The sequence below is a fragment of the Elephas maximus genome, chromosome 9, assembly GCF_024166365.1.
Source record: "Elephas maximus indicus isolate mEleMax1 chromosome 9, mEleMax1 primary haplotype, whole genome shotgun sequence".
In the NCBI taxonomy this organism is placed as follows: domain Eukaryota; kingdom Metazoa; phylum Chordata; class Mammalia; order Proboscidea; family Elephantidae; genus Elephas; species Elephas maximus.
In genome coordinates this window covers 45,226,687-45,246,161 of record NC_064827.1, presented here as the reverse complement: position 1 = coordinate 45,246,161, position 19,475 = coordinate 45,226,687, and the positions used below count along the sequence as shown (strand labels likewise).

The window sequence follows — 19,475 nt, the reverse complement described above, 5'->3', positions numbered from 1 at the left end:
GGTGCTGTAACGCCCAAGTAATTAGAACTTGGAGTAGTAGATTGGAGATAGGAGAGGTTCTGTTAGAAAATACTTAGCCCTTAATCAGTTTTTCAAGTAATTGTAATTTTGGTGAGGTTTAGTTGGAAAATTGAGTTGGGTGGACGATCCTGGAAAGTTAATAATGCAAGTAAGCAATCTGTGTCAGTTTTATAGCTAGTAAGCAATGTTATGACCCTTGAAAACTTGAGAGTATGCCTCAAGATAACAGGTACAGGTTTTGAGTTAGCTACCGTTCCTGTGTTCTACCCGAAATGCCACATCTTTCTTAAAAGGACTCCCAAAGTTTTGTGACATCCTAGTTGAGACATGATGATCTAGATCAGTTGAATACTCTTTTATCTGTTTTATATAAATCTTATTTTATCCAGGTAACCCTCATTACGGAAAATAACTAACGGCCTAAGCAACAGAAGTAAGGTAGTAGGGAAAGTAGTAAGGTATAGGGGGGTGTGATTTAGAATCAAGTTACTTTCTTCTCAAGTTGTGTTCCCTTCTCAACTGGACTGTCAGCTGAGAATTGCTGCCTCTAAATGAGTAAGTTAACTGATAGGAGAGTATAGTGAAATTTCTCAGGTGAATTGAAAGGTCAAGTACTACATAAATGCTTATTGCACTTTTATATACCCTGTATCTTGTTACCTGATGAATTTTGTGATAATCTCTTAAAAATAGATTTCATGTTTCATTTGATATTGTTTACTGTGCATCCTCTCCCCCATTCCAGCATTTTTTTTTTTTTAAGATATTTAATTTGGGTTGGTCACATATACATATTTTTTTCTCCTTTATGTTTTAGGGTAAATATGTAAACACCTGTGCTTATGCAGTAATGTGAAATCCTTATTCAGTTGATTGATTTCGTTGCATTGGCAGAGTGAAGATAGTCCAAGTCCCAAGAGACAGCGCCTCTCTCATTCAGTCTTTGATTATACATCAGCATCACCAGCTCCCTCACCACCAATGCGACCATGGGAGATGACATCAAATAGGCAGCCCCCTTCAGTTCGACCAAGCCAACATCACTTCTCAGGGGAACGATGCAACACACCTGCACGCAACAGAAGAAGGTTAGTTGATTACTACCAAAATTTCCTTCCATTGGTAGGCTTGCGAGCTTTTTTTTTTAGCATCAGAATACATTTTTTATAGGTGTTTCATACCCACTCAGTACATGTACGTGTACAATCACACAAAAAAAGTAACATTACAAGTTGTTTAGGCTCTCACACTAGATCATAAAGGTTAATTTAGCTTGTAATTGGCAGGTGAAGAAATTGAAGGAGGCTAAAATGATTTACCCAAAGTCAATCCATGCCATTATATAGAAATTCAACTACATTGTGGTTTAAGACTTTTTGTGAGCTAGTCTGCAATCCTGATTACTGGAAAAAGCATCCTGCAGTTCACAACTTTAAGGAAATATGAGATCCTAAAAATGAGCTACCTTTTCTCTACTCCGTTCTTATTCCTTCCGTATCCTCTAAGGCATTTGAGAGCTTGCTTAGGTTTCCTGCAAAACTGTGGAGCCTGAAGTGTGAAAAAAATGACTGAGGTTTAGTTCAGCCTTTAGCCCTCTCTTCCTTGGGACTTGGCCCTTGCCTTTCTTCCCTAAAGGAATACATTTCTTCGTGAGCTTCTTGACTTTTATCATTGCCTGAAGTTGTACATTCCTTATTCACGGGAAAGAGTGCATCCTTGGGATGAGACAACTGTTTGCATCTCTGAGATGTTGGTAGTCTAAGGGATATTTACAATCTTTTCATTTTAGAGTTAGGAAGGAATCATAAAACCACCATTCTTTGTTCCAAATGAGGCAGATAAACCTGTTTCTGAACTATATTCTGTTGAGACACTGAGAGTTTTATATTACCCTGTACCTTAATTCCTCAGTTATATGGAAATATTTAAGTAAAATAATGTATATCTGCCGAGTAAAATATTTTATAGCTGTTAAATACAATAAACATAAGGAAATACGGTTGTTTGGTTCAAGGTTACAGCCTAAGTGCCTGCCGTAGCCTTTCTGTTGCTTTGTAGTAAAACATGTCATATGTTCAGAGGAACATTTAAAACAAAATGTACGGTTAAAATAATAACAGAGCAAATGTGTACCCAACACCTAGGTAAAGACAGAACATTGTTACTACCTAAACAGTCCCCCGGTGCTCCTGTCTGATCGCCATTTTCCCTCCTCCTTGCTAAACGGTAAACCCTGTTCCAGGATTTGTTACCATTCCCTTGTTCATTACGATTTTAATATCTATGGTTGTATTTTATGTATCACTGAAACATGTTAAAAACAATTAAAAAATCAAAGAATACATTTAAATGAAAATAACACAAACAAAAATAAAAAAAATATATTATTTTAAGAGTACAACCATCCAGAAAAAAAACAAGCCCACTGTCGTTGAGTCAATTCTGACTTATAGGGTCGCTGTGAGTTGAAACCAACTCAATGGCAATGGATTTTGGTTTTTTGTTTAGAGAGCCTAGAAGCAGTGACACCCTACTAGCAGTGAGCACTCTTAGCACCCACATCTTTGTTTCTAAATATCATTCTGCAATAAAAGCAACCAGGGCTTTTTGGAGAACTGCTTAATTCCTGAGCTGGAGCAGGGAATTTAACAAGATGAGGCTGGAGCATATGGTGCCAGGTATTAAAGAAATGCTCAAAAGGATGAGGACATATTGAAATGACAGAGAAACCAAACATAAGGAGCCAAAGCTGGAATAATTCTAACAACAAAATAAAATGCTAGTATGGATTATAACCCAAAGGATAAAATTAATATTCTCATTCTTAACGATTATAAATAAATGATTAAATAAATGGGGGTGAGGGAAGAGAAAGTGATAGTTGATCATCTTTACAGAAGCATTTCAGTTAATAAATTTGGGAGAAATGAGAGAAATAGAAAATCACTATTAGAACATCACAGTAGTGCTTGCTGCAGATCTACCCATGGATGCTAAAATTAATGGGTGAAACTTTAAACAGAAAGAGGATGTTTGCATGGTTTCAAAGTCTCTCCCCCCAAATATTTGGTAATCACAAAGGGAAGAATGGTGGCTTTGTAGTGGAGGGACCTGGCAGATGGCCCCTTAACCAAGTGATCAGTGATAATATCACCAGTGATGTGTATCAATGGTATGTGCCCTTTGATAATATTGCACTGAGAATGGCACATCACCTTTGTGGTATCCTTTTCTAATAATGCATGACCTGAGTCAGATCATGAGAAAACACCAGAAAAATCCAGGTTGAGGAACATTCGGCAGAATGAATAACTAGTGTCTTCAGAGGTGTCAATGTTATGAATGACAAGACTCAGGAACTGTCACAGATTGGAGAAGATTAAGGAAACATGCCCCCACGTGTCTGTCAGTTTGTCGTACTGTGAGGGCTTGTGTGTTGCTGCGATGCAGGAAGCTATGCCACTGGTATTCAGATACCAGCAGGGTCACCCATGGAGGACAGGTTTCAGCTGAGCTTCCAGACTAAGACAGACTGGGAAGAAGGACCCAGCAGTCTACTGCTGAAAAGCATTAGCGAGTGAAAACCTTATGAATAGCAGCGGAACATTGTCTGATATGGTGCTGGAAGATGAGCCCCCCAGGTTGGAAGGCACTCAAAAGATGACTGTAGAAGAGCTGCCTCCTCAAAGTAGAGTTGACCTTAATGACGTGGATGGGGAGTATAGCTTTGGGGACCTTCATTTCCTTATGTGGCATGACTCAAAATAAGAAGAAACAGTTGCAAACATCCATTAATAATCGGAAGCTGGAATGTACGAAGTATGAATCTAGGAAAATTGGAAATCGTCAAAAATGAAATGGAACACATAAACGTTGATACCCTAAGCATTAGTGAGCTGAAATGGACCAGTATTGGCCGTTTTGAATCAGACAATCATATAGTCTACTCTGCTGGGAATGACAGCTCGAAGAGGAGTGGTGTTGCATTCATCGTCAAAAGAACGTTTCAAGATCTATCCTGAAGTACAACACTGCCAGTGATAGGATAATATCCATACACCTACAAGGAAGACCAGTTAATACAACTATTATTCAAATTTACGCACCAACCACTAGGGCCAAAGATGAAGAAACAAGATTTTTATCAGCTGCTGCAGTCTGAAATTGATCAAACATGCAATCAAGATGCATTGATAATTCCTGGCGATTGGAATGCGAAAGTTGGAAACAAAGAAGAAGGATCAGTAGTTGGAAAATATGGCCTCGGTGATAGAAACAATGCCAGAGATTGAATGATAGAATTTTGCAAGACCAACAACTTCTTCATTGCAAATACCTCCTTTCACCAGCATAAACAGTGACTGTACACATGGACCTCACCAGATGGAACACACAGAAAACAAATTGACTACATCTGTGGAAAGAGAAGTTGGAAAAGCTCAATATCATCAGTCAGAACAAGGCCAGGGGCCGACTGTGGAACAGACCATCAATTGCTCATATGCAAGTTCAAGCTGAAACTGAAGTAAATCAGTGCAAGTCCATGAGAGCCAAAATATGACCTTGGGCATATCCCACCTGAACTTAGAGACCATCTGAAGAATAGATTTGATGCATTGAACACTAGTGACCGAAGACCAGATGATTTGTGTAATGACATCAAGGACATCATCCATGGAGAAAGCAAGAGGTCACTGAAAAGACAGGAAGGGAAGAAAAGACCAAGGTGGATGTCAGAGGAGACTCTGAAACTTGCTCTTGAATGTCGAGCAGCTAAAGTAAAAGGAAGAATTGATGAAGTAAAAGAACTGAACAGAAGATTTCAAAGGGCCTCTCGAGAAGACAAAGTAAAGTATTATGACGACACGTGCAAAGAGCTGGAGATAGAAAACCAAAAGGGAAGAACACACTCAGCGTTTCTCAAGCTGAAAGAACTGAAGAAAAAATTCAGGCCTCGAGTTGGAATAGTGAAGGATTCCATGGGGAAAATATTAAATGATGCAGGAAGCATCAAAAGAAGATGGAAGGAATACACAGAGTCATTATACCAAAAAGAACTAGCCGATATTCAACCATTTCAAGAGGTGGCATATGATCAGGAACCGATGGTACTGAAGGAAGAAGTCCAAGCTGCTCTGAAGGCATTGGCGAAAAACAAGGTTCCAGGAATTGATGGAATATCAGTTGAGATGTTTCAACAAACAGATGCAGTGCTGGAAGTGCTCACTCCAAGAAATACGGAAGACAGCTACCTGGCCAACTGACTGGAAGAGATCCATATTTATGCCTATTCCCAAGAAAGGTGATTCAACCGAATGTGGAAATTATAGAACAATATCATTAATATCACACGCAAGCAAAATTCTGCTGAAGATCATTCAAAAATGGCTGCAGTAGTATATCAACAGGGAGCTGCCAGAAATTAAGGCCGGTTTCAGAAGAGGACGTGGAACCAGGGATATCATTGCTGAAATCAGATGGATTCTTGCTGAAAGCAGAGAATACCAGAAGGATGTTTACCTTTGTTTTATTGATTATGCAAAGGCATTTGACTGTTCGGATCATAACAAACTATGGATAACGCTGCGAAGACTGGGAATTCCAGAACACTTAATTGTGCTCATGAGGAACCTTTACATAGATCAGGAGACAGTTGTTTGGACAGAACAAGGGGATACTGATTGGTTTCAAGTCAGGAAAGGTGTGTGTCAGGGTTGTATTCTTTCACCATACCTATTTAATCTGTATGCTGAACAAATAATCCGAGAAGCTGGAGTATATGAAGAAGAACAGGGCGTCAAGATTGGAGGAAGACTCATTAACAGCCTGCATTATGCAGATGATACAACCTTGTTTGCTGAAAGTGGAGAGGACTTGAAGCACTTACTAATGAAGATCAAAGACCACAGCCTTCGGTATGGATTACACCTCAACATAAAGAAAACAAAAATCCTCACAGCTGGACCAATGAGCAACATCATGATAAACGGAGAAAAGATTGAAGTTGTCAAGGCTTTCATTTTACTTGGATCCACAATCAACAGCCATGGAAACAGCAGTCAGGAAATCAAAAGACGCATTGCATTGGGCTAATCTGCTGCAAAGGACCTCTTCAATGTGTTGAAGAGCAAAGATGTCACCTTGAAGACTAGGGTGTGCCTGACCCAAGCCATGGTATTTTCGATCACATCATATGCATGTGAAAGCTGGACAATGAATAAGGAAGACCGAAGAAGGGTTGACACCTTTGAATTGTGGTGTTGGCAAAGAATATTGAATATACCATGGACTGCCAAAAGAACGAACGAATCTGTCTTAGAAGAAGTACAACCAGAATGCTCCTTAGAAGCAAGGATGGCGAGACTGCGTCTTACATACTTTGGACATGTTGTCAGGAGGGATCAGTCTATGGAGAAGGACATCATGCTCGGCAGAGTACAGGGTCAGCGGAAAAGAGGAAGACGCTCAACGAGGTGGGTTGACACAGTGGCTGCAACAATGAGCTCAAGCATAACGACGATTTTAAGGATGGCGCAGGACTGGGCAGTGTTTCGTTCTGTTGTGTATAGGGTCGCTATGAGTCGGAACCAACTCGATGGCACCTAACTACAAGAACAGCAACAAGGAAGCATGACAACTAACTGCAGTGTGGGATCCTGGGTTGTATCCTGAAATACAAAGAGAGGACATTGGTGGAAAAATTGGTAAAGTCCGAAGAAATTCTGTAGTTTAGTTAGTAATATATATCAAGGTTATTTCTTAATTTTGATAATTGTTCTATGGTTATGGAAGATATTAAAATGAGGGGAAGCTAGGTGAGGGGTATATAGAAACTCTTTTACTAAAATTATCTCAAAATGAAAAGTTAAAAACCAAAAAAAAAAAGAAAAAGCGAGATCCGAGTTAGACAGCATTTTAAATTCAGTGAAATACAGTATGTAGATTTTGAAGGGAAAAGGAAAAAAACATTAAAAATAAAGGTTTAGGAAGCAGTTAATAGAGCAAGAACCTGGGGCCACAGTATTGAGAGCACTGTTGAGAAGTTAATCTTGTAAAAGAGTGTCCTCTTATGAATTGGAGCTCTAGGAATGAGAAGAAACAGGTTTAGAGGTATACAGAGTGGGAAGGTTAGGGAGAGGTGACCTGATCTCAATAAAAAGAAGTTGCTGAGGTAGTTTTGTGCTGCTGTGCCTGGAAGGGAGGTATTTGGCCCATTTTGCCTAATGTAGAGTACGTTTGAAGGGGGACTTTTACTTCTTAGAGGAGTCCTGGTGGGCGCAGTGGTTAAAGCACTCGGCTGCTAACCGAAAGGTCGGCAGTTCAAACTCAACCAGCCACTCCACGGGAGAAAGATATGGCAGTCTGCTTCCATAAAAATTACAGCTATGGCGCAGTTCTCCTTTGTACTATAGGGTCGCTATGAGTCAGAATCAGCTCAATGACAGTGGGTTTGTTTGGCGTTTGGTTCTTAATTTTTAGAATTGCGTTCGTGCTGAGCTGGTGAAAAAAGCAATTGAGGTGGAAGTGTAGAGAAGTAGAAAATAATGCGCAGTCACAATAGCAATTTTCTACAAATTTTGCTAAAGTAAAAAGATGGTTAGTACATGGGGAGTAAAAATGGTTTGCTTTAGTAACCAAATCCTAATGGAAAATTCTCTATTCTTAGAACATTTATGTTGACACCATCTCTCAGTCATTTCCATTCTCAGCATTTACTCATTTCCTATATTTGTAGTTGTCAACAAGTTATTTGGTATATGTTCTCCAGTTACTTCATGTATTTTCTATTCTCATTTTCCAGTGTCATTTTGGACACACAGGTACCACATCTTTATGTTTTAGCCAGAAGGACAAATGCAAGGGGCCCATTAGGTGTATGATGAATACTGACAATAAATGCAGATAAAAAGCTTTCATTGTAGTAGTAATAAAATAAGGGGAGCAAAGTATTAGGTTGAACCATATGAAATTGCTGATGTTTGACCTTTTTTTACGTACTAAATGGCAATTTAATACGATTCAACTCCTTCCCACCCCCCACCCCCAAAAAGACAGTGACTGGCTATTGATTTGTAAATACTTTCAGAGCTGAATACCAGTTTGTTTGTTTTGTTTTGTTTTTTAAACATATACCCTGTGTTTAAATTTTTAAGTTTTTAAAACTGATGGGGACCACAGTAGTCATTTACTACTCAAGCTGACATTAGGATATATGGTTAGCAAAGAGAGAGACAATACAGAATCCTGATGATCACAACAGTAAATATTCTATCGACCTTCTCTTTGACATCTACTATATTGCAGTCCTCCTGTCAGGCGCCAGAGAGGAAGAAGGGATCGTCTGTCTCGACATAATTCCGTTAGCCAAGATGAAAACTATCACCATCTCCCATATGCACAGCAGCAAGCAATAGAGGAACCTCGAGCCTTCCACCCTCCGAATGTATCCCCTCGTCTGTTACATCCCGCTGCTCATCCACCACAGCAGAATGCAGTAATGGTTGACATACACGATCAGGTAAAGTAACAGAATGTCCTGGAAACACCAGTGCTAAAAGTTGGTTGTAGTTTATTGAAACTGTTTGGGGGTTTTGTTGCAGGTTTCTTAACTACTTTCTTTTCTTTTTTAAAATTTCTTGGTAGTAAAATATATATAATAAAATTTTTGCTATTGTAACCATTTTTAACTGTACAATTCAGTGACATTATTTCAGCATGTTGTACAACCATTACCACCACCCATTTCTAAAAGTCCTTCATCATTCCAAACAGAAACTCAAGCAATGACTCCCCACTCCTTCTCACTTTCCTTAGTCCCTTCATTTTTCTTTCTGGCTAAATAATACTTAATTGGATTGTTGCAAATTTCTTTTAATTTTACCCAGAAGGAAGCAGTTTTACCTAACATGAAGCTATTTTATTTTTATTTATTTATTTTTATTGTGCTTTAGATGAAGGTTTACAGGACAAACTAGTTTCTCATCAGTACATACATTGTTCTGTGACATTGGTTAACCACCCCTCGACATGTCAACACTCTCCCTTCTCAACCTTGGGTTCCCTATTACCAGCTTTCCGGTTCCCACCTGCCTTCCAGTCCCTGCCCCAGGGCTGGTGCGCCCCTTTAGTCTTATTTTGTTCCATGGGCCTGTTCAGTCTTTGGCTGAATGGTGAACCTCAGGCGTGACCTCATTACTGAGCTGAAAAGGTGTCCAGGGGCCATACTCTCAGAGTTTCTCAAATCTTTGTCAGGCCAGCAAGTCTGGTCTTTCTTTTTGAGTTAGAATTTTGTTCTACATTTTTCTCCAGCTCTGTCCAGGACCCTCTATTGTGATCCCTGTCAGAGCAGTCAGTGGTGGTAGCTGGGCACCATCTTGTTCTACTAGACTTAGTCTGGTAGAGGCCATGGTAGATGTGGTCCATTAGTCCTTGGGACTAATCTTTCCCTTGTATCTTTAGTTTTCTTCATTCTCCTTGATCCGGAAGGGGTGAGACCAGTGGAGTAACCTACGTGGCCGCTCACAGGCTTTTAAGACTCCAGGTGCTACCCACCACAGTACAATGTAAATCATATTCTTTATAAACTATGTTATGCCAGTTGAGCTAGATGTTCCCTGAGACCATGGTCCCCTTAGCGCAGCAGTTTGGTCCCTCAGGGAGTTTGGATGTGTCTGTGGTGCTACCATGACCTTGCCTTGTACAGGTTGTGCTGGCATTCCCAGTACTTTGTATACTGTCTTACCCTTCACCAGAATTTTTACTTATCTATTGTCTATTAAGTGTTTTCCCATCCTTATCCCTCCCTTCCCTCGTAACCATCAAAGGTTGTTTCTTTTTTGTATGTAAATCTTTTCAAGAGTTTTTACAGTACTGGTCTCATATAATATTTGTCCTTTTGTGATTGACTTATTTCATTCAGAATAATGTCCTCCAGATTCATCCATGTTATGGGATCCTTCACAGATTCATCGTTGTTCTGTGTCGTTGTTAAAATCCATAGTGTGTATGTACCACAGTTTGTTTATCCATTCATCTGTTGATGGGCATCTAGGTTGTTTCCATCCTTTTGCTATTGTGAACAATGCTGCAGTGAACATAGGTGTGCATATGTCCATTCATGTGACAACTCATTTCTCTAGAATATATTTCTGGGAGTGGGATTGCTGGATCATATGGTACTTCTATTTCTAGCTTTCTAAGGAAGCGCCTTATCATTTTCCAAAATGGTTGTATCATTTTGCATTCCCACCAGCAGTGCATAAAGAGTTCCAGTCTCCCTGCAGTCTCTCCAACATTTGTTATTTTTTGTTGTATTGATTGGTGCCAGTCATGCTGGGGTGGGATGGTATTTTACTGTGGTTTTGATTTGCATTTCTCTTAATGGCCAGAGATGGTGAGCATTTCCTTATGTGTCTGTTGGCTGCTTGACTGTCTTCTTCAGTGATGTGTATGTATGTTCATTTCCTTTGCCCATTTTTTAATTGGATTGTTTGTCTTTTTGTTGTAGAGGTGTTGGATTTTCTTGTAGATTTTAGAGATTAACCTTTGTCTGATTTGTAACAGCCAAAAATTTTTTCTCAGTCTGTAGGTTCTCTTTTTACTCTTTTGGTGAAGTCTTTTGATGAGCATAAGTGTTTAATTTTTAGAAGATCCCAGTTATCCAGCTTGTCCTCTAAAGCTTGCGTGTTGTTGGTTGTGGTTTGTGTCCTGTTAATTATGTGTATTAGAGCCTCTAGTGTTATCCTGTTTTTCTTCTATGGACTTCATAGTTTTTGGCTTTATATTTAGGTCTTTGATCCATTTTGAGTTAGTTTTTTATGTGGTGAGAGGTATGGGTCCTGTTTCATAAAATGAAACTATTTTAGTTGACTTCCTTCTTCATAAAGATCGGAATTCGAATTCTACATATCTTCCTTAGACAAAGTTGATCAAGGTTGTAACAGCTCAGAATGACTTCATGTAAGAGTTGGTTGGAAATTGCTGATTTTCGATTACTAGGAAGTACTAGACAGGTTATGGTTTGAATACGTATCCCTGTTTCCCTCTCCCTTCCAGTTTCTTCTGGAATAATTCAGTAGACAATTCTTGCGGGCATATCTCTGCTTACAGGTTTTCCATAGGCCTCCAAGAGAAGACAAGTACATGGCTTCATTTCTCTTTGCTCCTGCCAAGAACTGATGAACTAGCTCAGGGCACGGCTGAGGGTAAAGACCAAAATTGTATGGTTTTCTGTGGGGGTCCTAAGGCCAAAAAGACACAAATCTAGATGTATCTTTATAAAGTTCCTGAATTTAAGGATGAAGAAAAAAATCTTGAAAGTTCATAGACAGAAAAAATTACAAACAAAAGAGAATCAAACTAGCATCCCATTTTTCATTTACTGCACTGGGTGATAGAAAACAAGGAATAAGATATAGTGACAGTTGGGAGATATAATGACCTTGGCCAGATGCCATTGTTCTGTCAGACATTTTCTTCCTTTATGCTCATGAAACATTTAAAAAATTGATCACATAATAATAAATTCTAAAAGAGAGGTCTTTCCAGGCCACATTCTTTGTGGTTATAACCTGATAAAATTATAAATCATAAGTGAAAAATTAAAAAAAAAAAAGTAATGCTTAAATGTTTGAAATTTCTGAGGCAAGATTATAATTAAAAGAAGAAATCTTATTAAAATCTATGGAACATACCTAATGCTGTTCTCTGAGAAAAATGTGTAACGTTTATTGTTTATTTTTAAAGTTGAAAATAAATGAACAAATAGCTGAGTAAGCTGAAAGAAATTAAAATAAGTAAATTACCAGGAAAAGCAATTAAAATTAATCATAAGGAAATCTAGTTTTTAAAAAAAGAGCACAAAGAACATCCAGTCCTGTTTGAAAAATCAGTAAAAGTGACACACCTCTTGTGAGCTTGATAAGGGGAAAAAAGCAATTATCACTAAGATTAGGAATGATAAAAAACACATGCACACATATGGGGGAGACATTCAAAGAATTTTCTTCAGTTGTAAAATGGGACAGTCAGTTACCTAGTGCTGCTGTAACAAAAAAAAAAAAAAAATTTTTTTTTTTTTTTTTAAACAAAGATACCACAAATGGTGGCTTTAACAAACAAATTTATTTCTCATAATACAGGAGCCTGAAGTCCAAATTCAGAGCACCAGGTCCAGGAAAAGGCTTTTTTTCTCTCTCTTTCGGTGCTGGGGAAAGGTCCTTGTCTCTTCACCTTCCCTGGTGCCTTGGAGATCTCCGTGTGTCTTGGCATCTATCTTACCCCATCTCTGCTTTCATTTTACGAAGCCAGTATAATTTTAATGCCAAAAGCTAATAAAGGTAGTAATCCTCAAAAACACTGTAGGAAAGAAATCTCTCAAATATGTACAATTATATGTGTGAATAAACACTTAGAAAACAAAGTTTTTGAAAAAATAATACCCTATGTATGACCAAATAAGATTTATTCCAAAGAAGAGAGGGGGATGTAATATGAAAACATTCCTATTACATCAGCAAATGAAAGAAGAAAAACCATATATCAATAGATGTTGAAAGACAGTTGTTCAAATTTCATAAAAACTATAAATTTAAGATGAGAAGGAAAATACTTAAATATAATGAATAAAACTAACCACAAATACCGTAACTGATGAGTCAGAAATCAGCAACTAGAGAGAGGCTTGCTCTATCCATTTTTATTTAATACTGTCTTACAAGTTTTAGCAAATGAAATAAGGTAATGTAGTAATGGATATAAAACATTTTCAAGAGGACATAGTTGTATCTTTTTTTTTTTTGTAATGATATATTTGAAGAAAACCCAGTTGAATTTTTTTTTTATAATTGATATTTTATTGGTTGCTTTGAGAATCAGTACAGAGACATGAACAATTTTTGTACACGATTCTTAGCATATATACCAAAAATCTAAAAAGCTGTGTAGTTATAATTCTTTTCTAAATTCCAGTGGCTTTCCAATTTTAAATGTGGCAAATTTTCCTTAAGAGCATATCAAGTACCAGTTATCTTCAGTTGTTGATAAGCTGTTATGTCATGTGTTTTTTGGATTAATGCCAGCCTTGTTGGAATGAGATGGAATCTTATTGTAGTTTTGACTTGCATTTCTCTGATGGCTAATGATCCTGAGCATTTCTTCAGGTATCTGTTAGCTACCTGAATGTCACCTTTAGTAAAGTATCTATTCATATCCTTTGTCCATTTTTTAATTAGGTTATTTGTCTTTTTTTGATGTTGAGTTTTTGCAGTATCATGTAGATTTTAGAGATCAGACGCTGATCAGAAGTGTCATAGCTAAAAACTTCTTTCCAGTCCGTAGGTAATCTTTTTGCTCTTTTGGTTGAGCATAGGTGATTGACTTTTAGGAGCTCCCAGTTGTCTAGCTTCTCTTCCGGTGTTTGTGCATTGTTAGTAATGTTTTGTATACTGTTTATGCCATGTATTAGGGCTCCTAGTGTTGTCCCTATTTTTTCTTCCATGATCTTCATCATTTTAGATTTTATATTTAGGCCTTTGATCCATTTTGAGTTAGGTTTTGTGTATGGTATGAGGGATGGGTATTGTTTCATTTTTTTGCAGATGGATATTCAGTTATGCCAGCGCCATTTGTTAAAGAGAGACTGTCTTTTCCCCATTAAACTGACTTTAGGCTGTTGTCAAATACCAGCTGCTCATATGCAGATGGATTTATGTGTGGATTCTCAATTCTGTTCCATTGATCTGTGTATCTGTTGTTGTACCAATACCAGGCTGTTTTGATACTGTGGCAGTATAATAGGTTCTAAAATCAGGTAGAGTAAGGCCTCCCACTTAGTTGTTCTTTTTCAGTAATGCTTTACTTATCCCAGGCCTCTTTCTCTTCCATATGAAGTAGGTGATTTGTTTCTCCATCTCATTAAAAAATGTCTTTGAAATTTGGATCAGAATTGCATTGTATCTATAGATGGCTTTTGGTAGAATAGACCTTTTTTTTTTTTATTGTGCTTTAAGTGAAAGTTTACAAAACAAGTCAGTCTCTCACATAAAAACTTATATACACCTTGCTGCATACTCCCAGTTGCTCTCCCCCTGATGAGACAGCCCGTTCTTTCCCTCGACTCTCTGTTTCCATGTCCATTACGCCAGCTTCTAACACCCTCTACCCTCTCATCTCCCCTCCAGGGAGGAGATGCCAACATAGTCTCAAGTGTCCACCTGATCCAAGAAGCTCACTCCTCACCAGCATTCTTCTCCAACCCACTGTCCAGTCCAATCCATGTCTGAAGAGTTGGGTTTGGGAATGGTTCCTCTCCTGGGCCAACAGAAGTTCTGGGGGCCATGACTGCTGGGATCCTTCTAGTCTTAGTCAGACCATTAAGCCTGGTCTTTTTACGAGAATTTGGGGTCTGCATCCCACTGTTCTCCTGCTCCCTCAGGGGTTCTCTGTTGTGTTCCCTGTCAGGACAGTCATCGGTTGTAGCTGGGCAGCATGTATCTCTTCTGGTCGCAGGCTGATGTAGTCTCTGGTTTATGTGGCCCTTTCTGTCTCTTGGACTGGTAATTACCTTGTGTCCTTGGTGTTCTTCATTCTCCTTTGATCCAGGTGGGTTGAGACCAGTTGATGCATCTTACTTAGATGGTCGCTTGCTAGCATTTAAGACCCCAGATGCCTCTCTGCAAAGTGGGATGCAGAATGTTCTCTTAATAGATTTTATTATACCAGTCGACTTAGATGTCCCCTGAAACTCTGGTCCCCAAACCCCCGCCTCTGCTACGCTGGCCTTCAAAGCATTCAGTTTATTCAGAAAACTTCTTTGCTTTTGGTTTAGTCCAGTTGTGTTGACCTTGCCTGTATCGTGTTGTTTTTTCCATCACCTAAAGTAGTTCTTACCTACTATCTAATTAGTGAATACCCCTCTCTCACCCTCCCTCCCCCTTCTCATAACCATTGAAGAATATTTTCTTCTCTGTTTAAACTATTTCTTGAGTTCTTACAATAGTGGTCTTAGACAATATTTGTCCTTTTGCACTGAATTTCACTCAGCATAATGCCTTCCAGATTCCTCCATGTTATGAAATGTTTCACAAATTCATCACTGTTCTTTACCGATGTGTAGTATTCCGTTGTGTGAATATACCATAATTAATTTATCCATTCATCCTTTGATGTGCACCTTGGTTGCTTCCATCTTTTTGCTATTGTAAACAGTGCTGCAGTGAACATGGGTGTAAAGGCTCTTATTTCTCTAGGATATATTCCAGAGAGTGGGATTACTGGGTCGCATGGTAGTTCTATTTCTAGCTTTTTAAAGAAGCACCAAATCGATTTCCAAAGTGATTGTACCACTTTATATTCCTACCAGCAGTGTATAAGTGTTCCAGTCTCTCCACAGCCTCTCCAACATTTATTATTTTGTGTTTTTTGGATTAATGCCAGCCTCATTGGAGTGAGATGGAATCTCATTGTAGGTTTGCCTTTCTCTAATAACTAATGATCATGAGCATTTCCTCATGTAGCTATTAGCTACCTGAATGTCTTCTTTAGTAAAGTGCCTATTCATATCTTTTGCCCATTTTTTAATTGGGTTGTCTTTTGCAGTATCATGTAGATTTTAGAGATCAGGTGCTGATCGGAAATGTCATAGCTAAAAACTTTTTCCCAGTCTGTAGGTAGTCTTTTTACTCTTTTGGTGTGAAGTCTTTGAATGAGCATAGGTGTTTGATTTTTAGGAGCTCTTCCAGTTACCTAGTTTTTCTTCTGCATTGTTGGTAATGTTTTGTATACAGTTTATGCCATGTATCAGGGCTCCTAACGTTGTCCCTGTTTTTTCTTCCCTGATCTTTTATCGTTTTAGTTTTTATATTTAGGTCTTTGATCCATTTTGAGCTCACTTTTGTGCATGGAGTGAGGTATGGGTCTTGTTTCAATTTTTTGCAGATGGATATCCAGTATGCCAGCACCATTTGTTAAAAAGACTGTCTTTTCTCCATTTAACTGTTTTGGGGCCTTTGTCAAATATCAACTGCTCATAGGTGGATGGATTTATGTCTGGATTCTCAATTCTGTTCCACTGGCCTATGTATCTGTTGTTGTACCAGTACCAGGCTGTTTTGACTACTGTGGGGGTATAATAGGGTCTAAAATCAGGTAGAGTAAGGGCTCCCACTTTGTTCTTCTTTTCAGTAATGCTTTACTTTTCCAGGGCCTTTTTCCCTTCCGTATGAAGTTGGTGATTTGTTTTCCCATCTCATTAAAGAATGTTGTTGGAATTTGGATCAGAATTTCATTAAATATATAGATCACTTTTGGTAGCATAGACATTTGTACAATGTTAAGCCTTCCTATCCATGAGCAAGGTGTGTTTTTCCACTTATGTAGGTCTTTTTTGGTTTCTTGCAGAAGTGTTTTGTAGTTTTCTTTGTGTAAGTCTTTTACATCTCTGGTAAGATTTGTTCCTAAGTATTTTATCTTCTTGGGGGCTACTGTAAATGGTATTGATTTGGTGATTTCCTCTTTGACGTTCTTTTTGTTCATGTGGTGGGATCCAGCTGGTTTTTGTATGTTTATTTTGTGTCTTGTTACTAAACTTATTTTTTAAAAACCTAAGAAATCTAGAAGACTACATTTAAAAGCGTTGTGGGAGTAGAGATCTTACCTTAACCAAGACTGGACATCCAGAAGCTTTATTTAAAAGACAAGTAGAAAAGTATTAGACTACATTAAAACACACACACATAGATACAACTTTTGTTAGGGAAAGATATAACCTAAAAAAATAGATCTGAAAAACAAATGAGTGCTGATAGCGAAAGGTTGATATTATACAAAATGCTCTCATAAATTGAGAAAGACAATACAATGGAAAAATGGCTGAAATATATGAACAGGCAATTCCCACAAGAGGTTGTCAACAGATACTTGAAAAGGTTTTCCAGTTGTCAAGGAGATGCAAATTAAAGTAACAGTGAGTTATAGTGATACCCACCGTACTTACCAGAAAAATTCAGATAACCTATTCTATTGTGGGCAAGGATGTAGGGATTAGGATACCCTTATGCACTGATGGTGTTAATACCCATTTTGTAAGGCCGTTTGGAATTGTCTAATTAAACTTAAAGTACGGTAGATATGACTCTTAAATCCAGCAATCTCATTCCCAAAAATACCTCAGAAATAAAAGCGCTGGAATATAATAAAAACAAAAAAAACCGAACCCGTCGCCATCGAGTCGATTCTGACTCATAGCGACCCTAAAGGACAGAATCAAACTGCCCCATAGAGTTGCTAAGGAGCGCCTGGTAGATTCGAACTGCCAACCTTTTGGTTACCACCTGTAGCTTTTAACCATTACGCCACCAGGGTTTCTACTGTAGTATAAGGTATGTATAAAAGGTTGTTTATTGTAGCATAGCTCGAGGTGGCAAAAAACAGGGAGCAGTGATTGCTTGTCATTAGTAGAATAAATTATGATACATTTTTACCATGAAGTGTAGTCATTATGAGCCCTGGTGGTGCAGTGGTTGTGGGTTTTGGCTGCTAACCAGAGGGTTGGCAGTTCAAATCCACCAGCCACTCCTTGGAAACCCTATGGGGCAGTTCTGCTCTGTCCTATAGGGTTGCTGTGAGTCAGAATCGATGGCAGCGGGTCTGGTTTTTGGATTTTGTAGTCATTGTAAAGAATTAATTAGAATTATGTTAGGAATGTGAGGGATTTCTGCAGGATGTTGTTGCACAAGAAAAGCAAAATTCAGAAAAGTGTTTATAATGTCCTGTTTTGTAAGGCATAATGACTAAATATGTATGTGCACATAGGATTATATGAGCATGAAGAAATGTATACTAGGCTCGGAGGGAGGGTGAATGCTAAGGTGAAGGGAGCGGGTAGTTAGAGGTGGAGCCAAAGAAAGAAAAAGGCTGCATTTCAGAAAAGATGGGACCTGATTTTTGTAACATTACATGTTGGGTGTACATATTGGGAAATGAAGATTGCATATGTAAATGTCAGAAAAAACCAAGAAGTAGAAAACCAGTAACTATAGCAGAAATTGAAAGCATAATCCAAAATTTCTCTTTAGAAATTCATTTTGAATTCTGTCTAACCTTTAAAGAACTGATAATTCCAATTTAAACTATTCCAGACTATAGAAATAGCTTCCCAAGTATATTTTAATGAAGCTAGCATAACCGTAATAATGAAACCTTATAAATAGTACAGCAAAACTATCAACTGGATTCCCTTTTGAATACAGTGAAGGTAGTTTAAATAATAAGTCAGAGCTAGCTATGTATTAAAGAATCTATTAGAATTAAAAATATATATTACTGTAGTTTATTCTAGCAGTGCGGGATAGGCTCATCTTTCAAGGTGTAATTGGTTTCATTAAGAATATAAAGAGAAAATGTTTGATTTTATTTTAATAGACGCAAAAAGATAAAATGTAGCTGTCACTTCTAATGAAAGCTTTTAAAGTAGAGACAGGATTTTCATTTCCCAGAAGTGGTAGGCAAGGTTAATCAGAACATTCTAACAGTATCCTAAAAGCATCAAAAGAGCTAAAAGATTGGAAATAATGGCCAGGCCAAAATATAAAGGAAACCAGGGATGCCAATTCTGTCCTGGAGGCAATTTGGCAAACTCGAACTTCAATTTTAAGTCTATCAAGGGGATAAGGACAGAAATCAAAGGCCACTTAAATTTAGGGAGCTTAATAGGAGACCCTTCCTACATACTGTAGTACCTTAAAAGGGCAGTAGCCTCAGGATGAGAATGATCAGAAGAAAACATAATTTGCAACCCAAAGTCATACCAGTCTGCCATGTTAGCTTAAGGTTATTAGGACTGCAAGGGCCTAGAAAACAGACGCAAACCCTCCCTAGAGGAAGGAACCGTCATTCTAGTTCTCAAAGAATTCCCCAAAATAATTTTTCTCAGTAAGCAGTAAGCATTCAAAATTAACTGAGTACACAAAGAAAAAAAAGACTACGTGAGAACCGATAGAAACAGACCTACAATAGTTTTAGATAACGTACTTCAAACATCATACTTAATGGTGAAAAGAGAAGAGATGCAGAGGAAAACTATAAATTAAAAGACATCAGTCAATTGTAATAGGTAAACCTTTTTTGGATCCCGAATGAAAAAAAGGGAATAACCTGTTTAAAATTTTAAAGAATTATGTATGATATTGATGAGACTTGAAATTTTGACTGACTACATATTTGATTTTTTAGAAAACTTTTAAAGGTATGTTAATACTATTGTGGTTGTTTTTTAAAGTGTTCTTACATTTAGAAATAAATCCTGAAATATTTATTGACTAAATGTTGGGTTCTTGGGATTTGCTTTAACAAAATACAGAAAGGGGTGAAGTAGATGGTTTGATAGTTCCTGGAGCTGAGTGATGGAATTAGGGCTTCATACTACTATTCTTCATAATAAAAAGTGTAAAGAAAAA

General features: G+C 37.9%; 1 protein-coding gene across 9 annotated transcripts in view; it reads left to right on the top strand.

Annotated features, from left to right (window-relative positions):
- RNF38 (ring finger protein 38) overlaps positions 1–19,475 on the top strand; it is a 172,264-nt gene that overhangs the window by 121,193 nt on the left and 31,596 nt on the right. For all 9 annotated transcript variants that reach the window (XM_049896479.1, XM_049896478.1, XM_049896477.1 and 6 more), the window contains 2 exons: positions 916–1,109; positions 8,326–8,539. In XM_049896479.1, the coding sequence (XP_049752436.1) occupies positions 916–1,109; positions 8,326–8,539 (408 nt within the window). The remainder of the gene's footprint in view (positions 1–915; positions 1,110–8,325; positions 8,540–19,475) is intronic.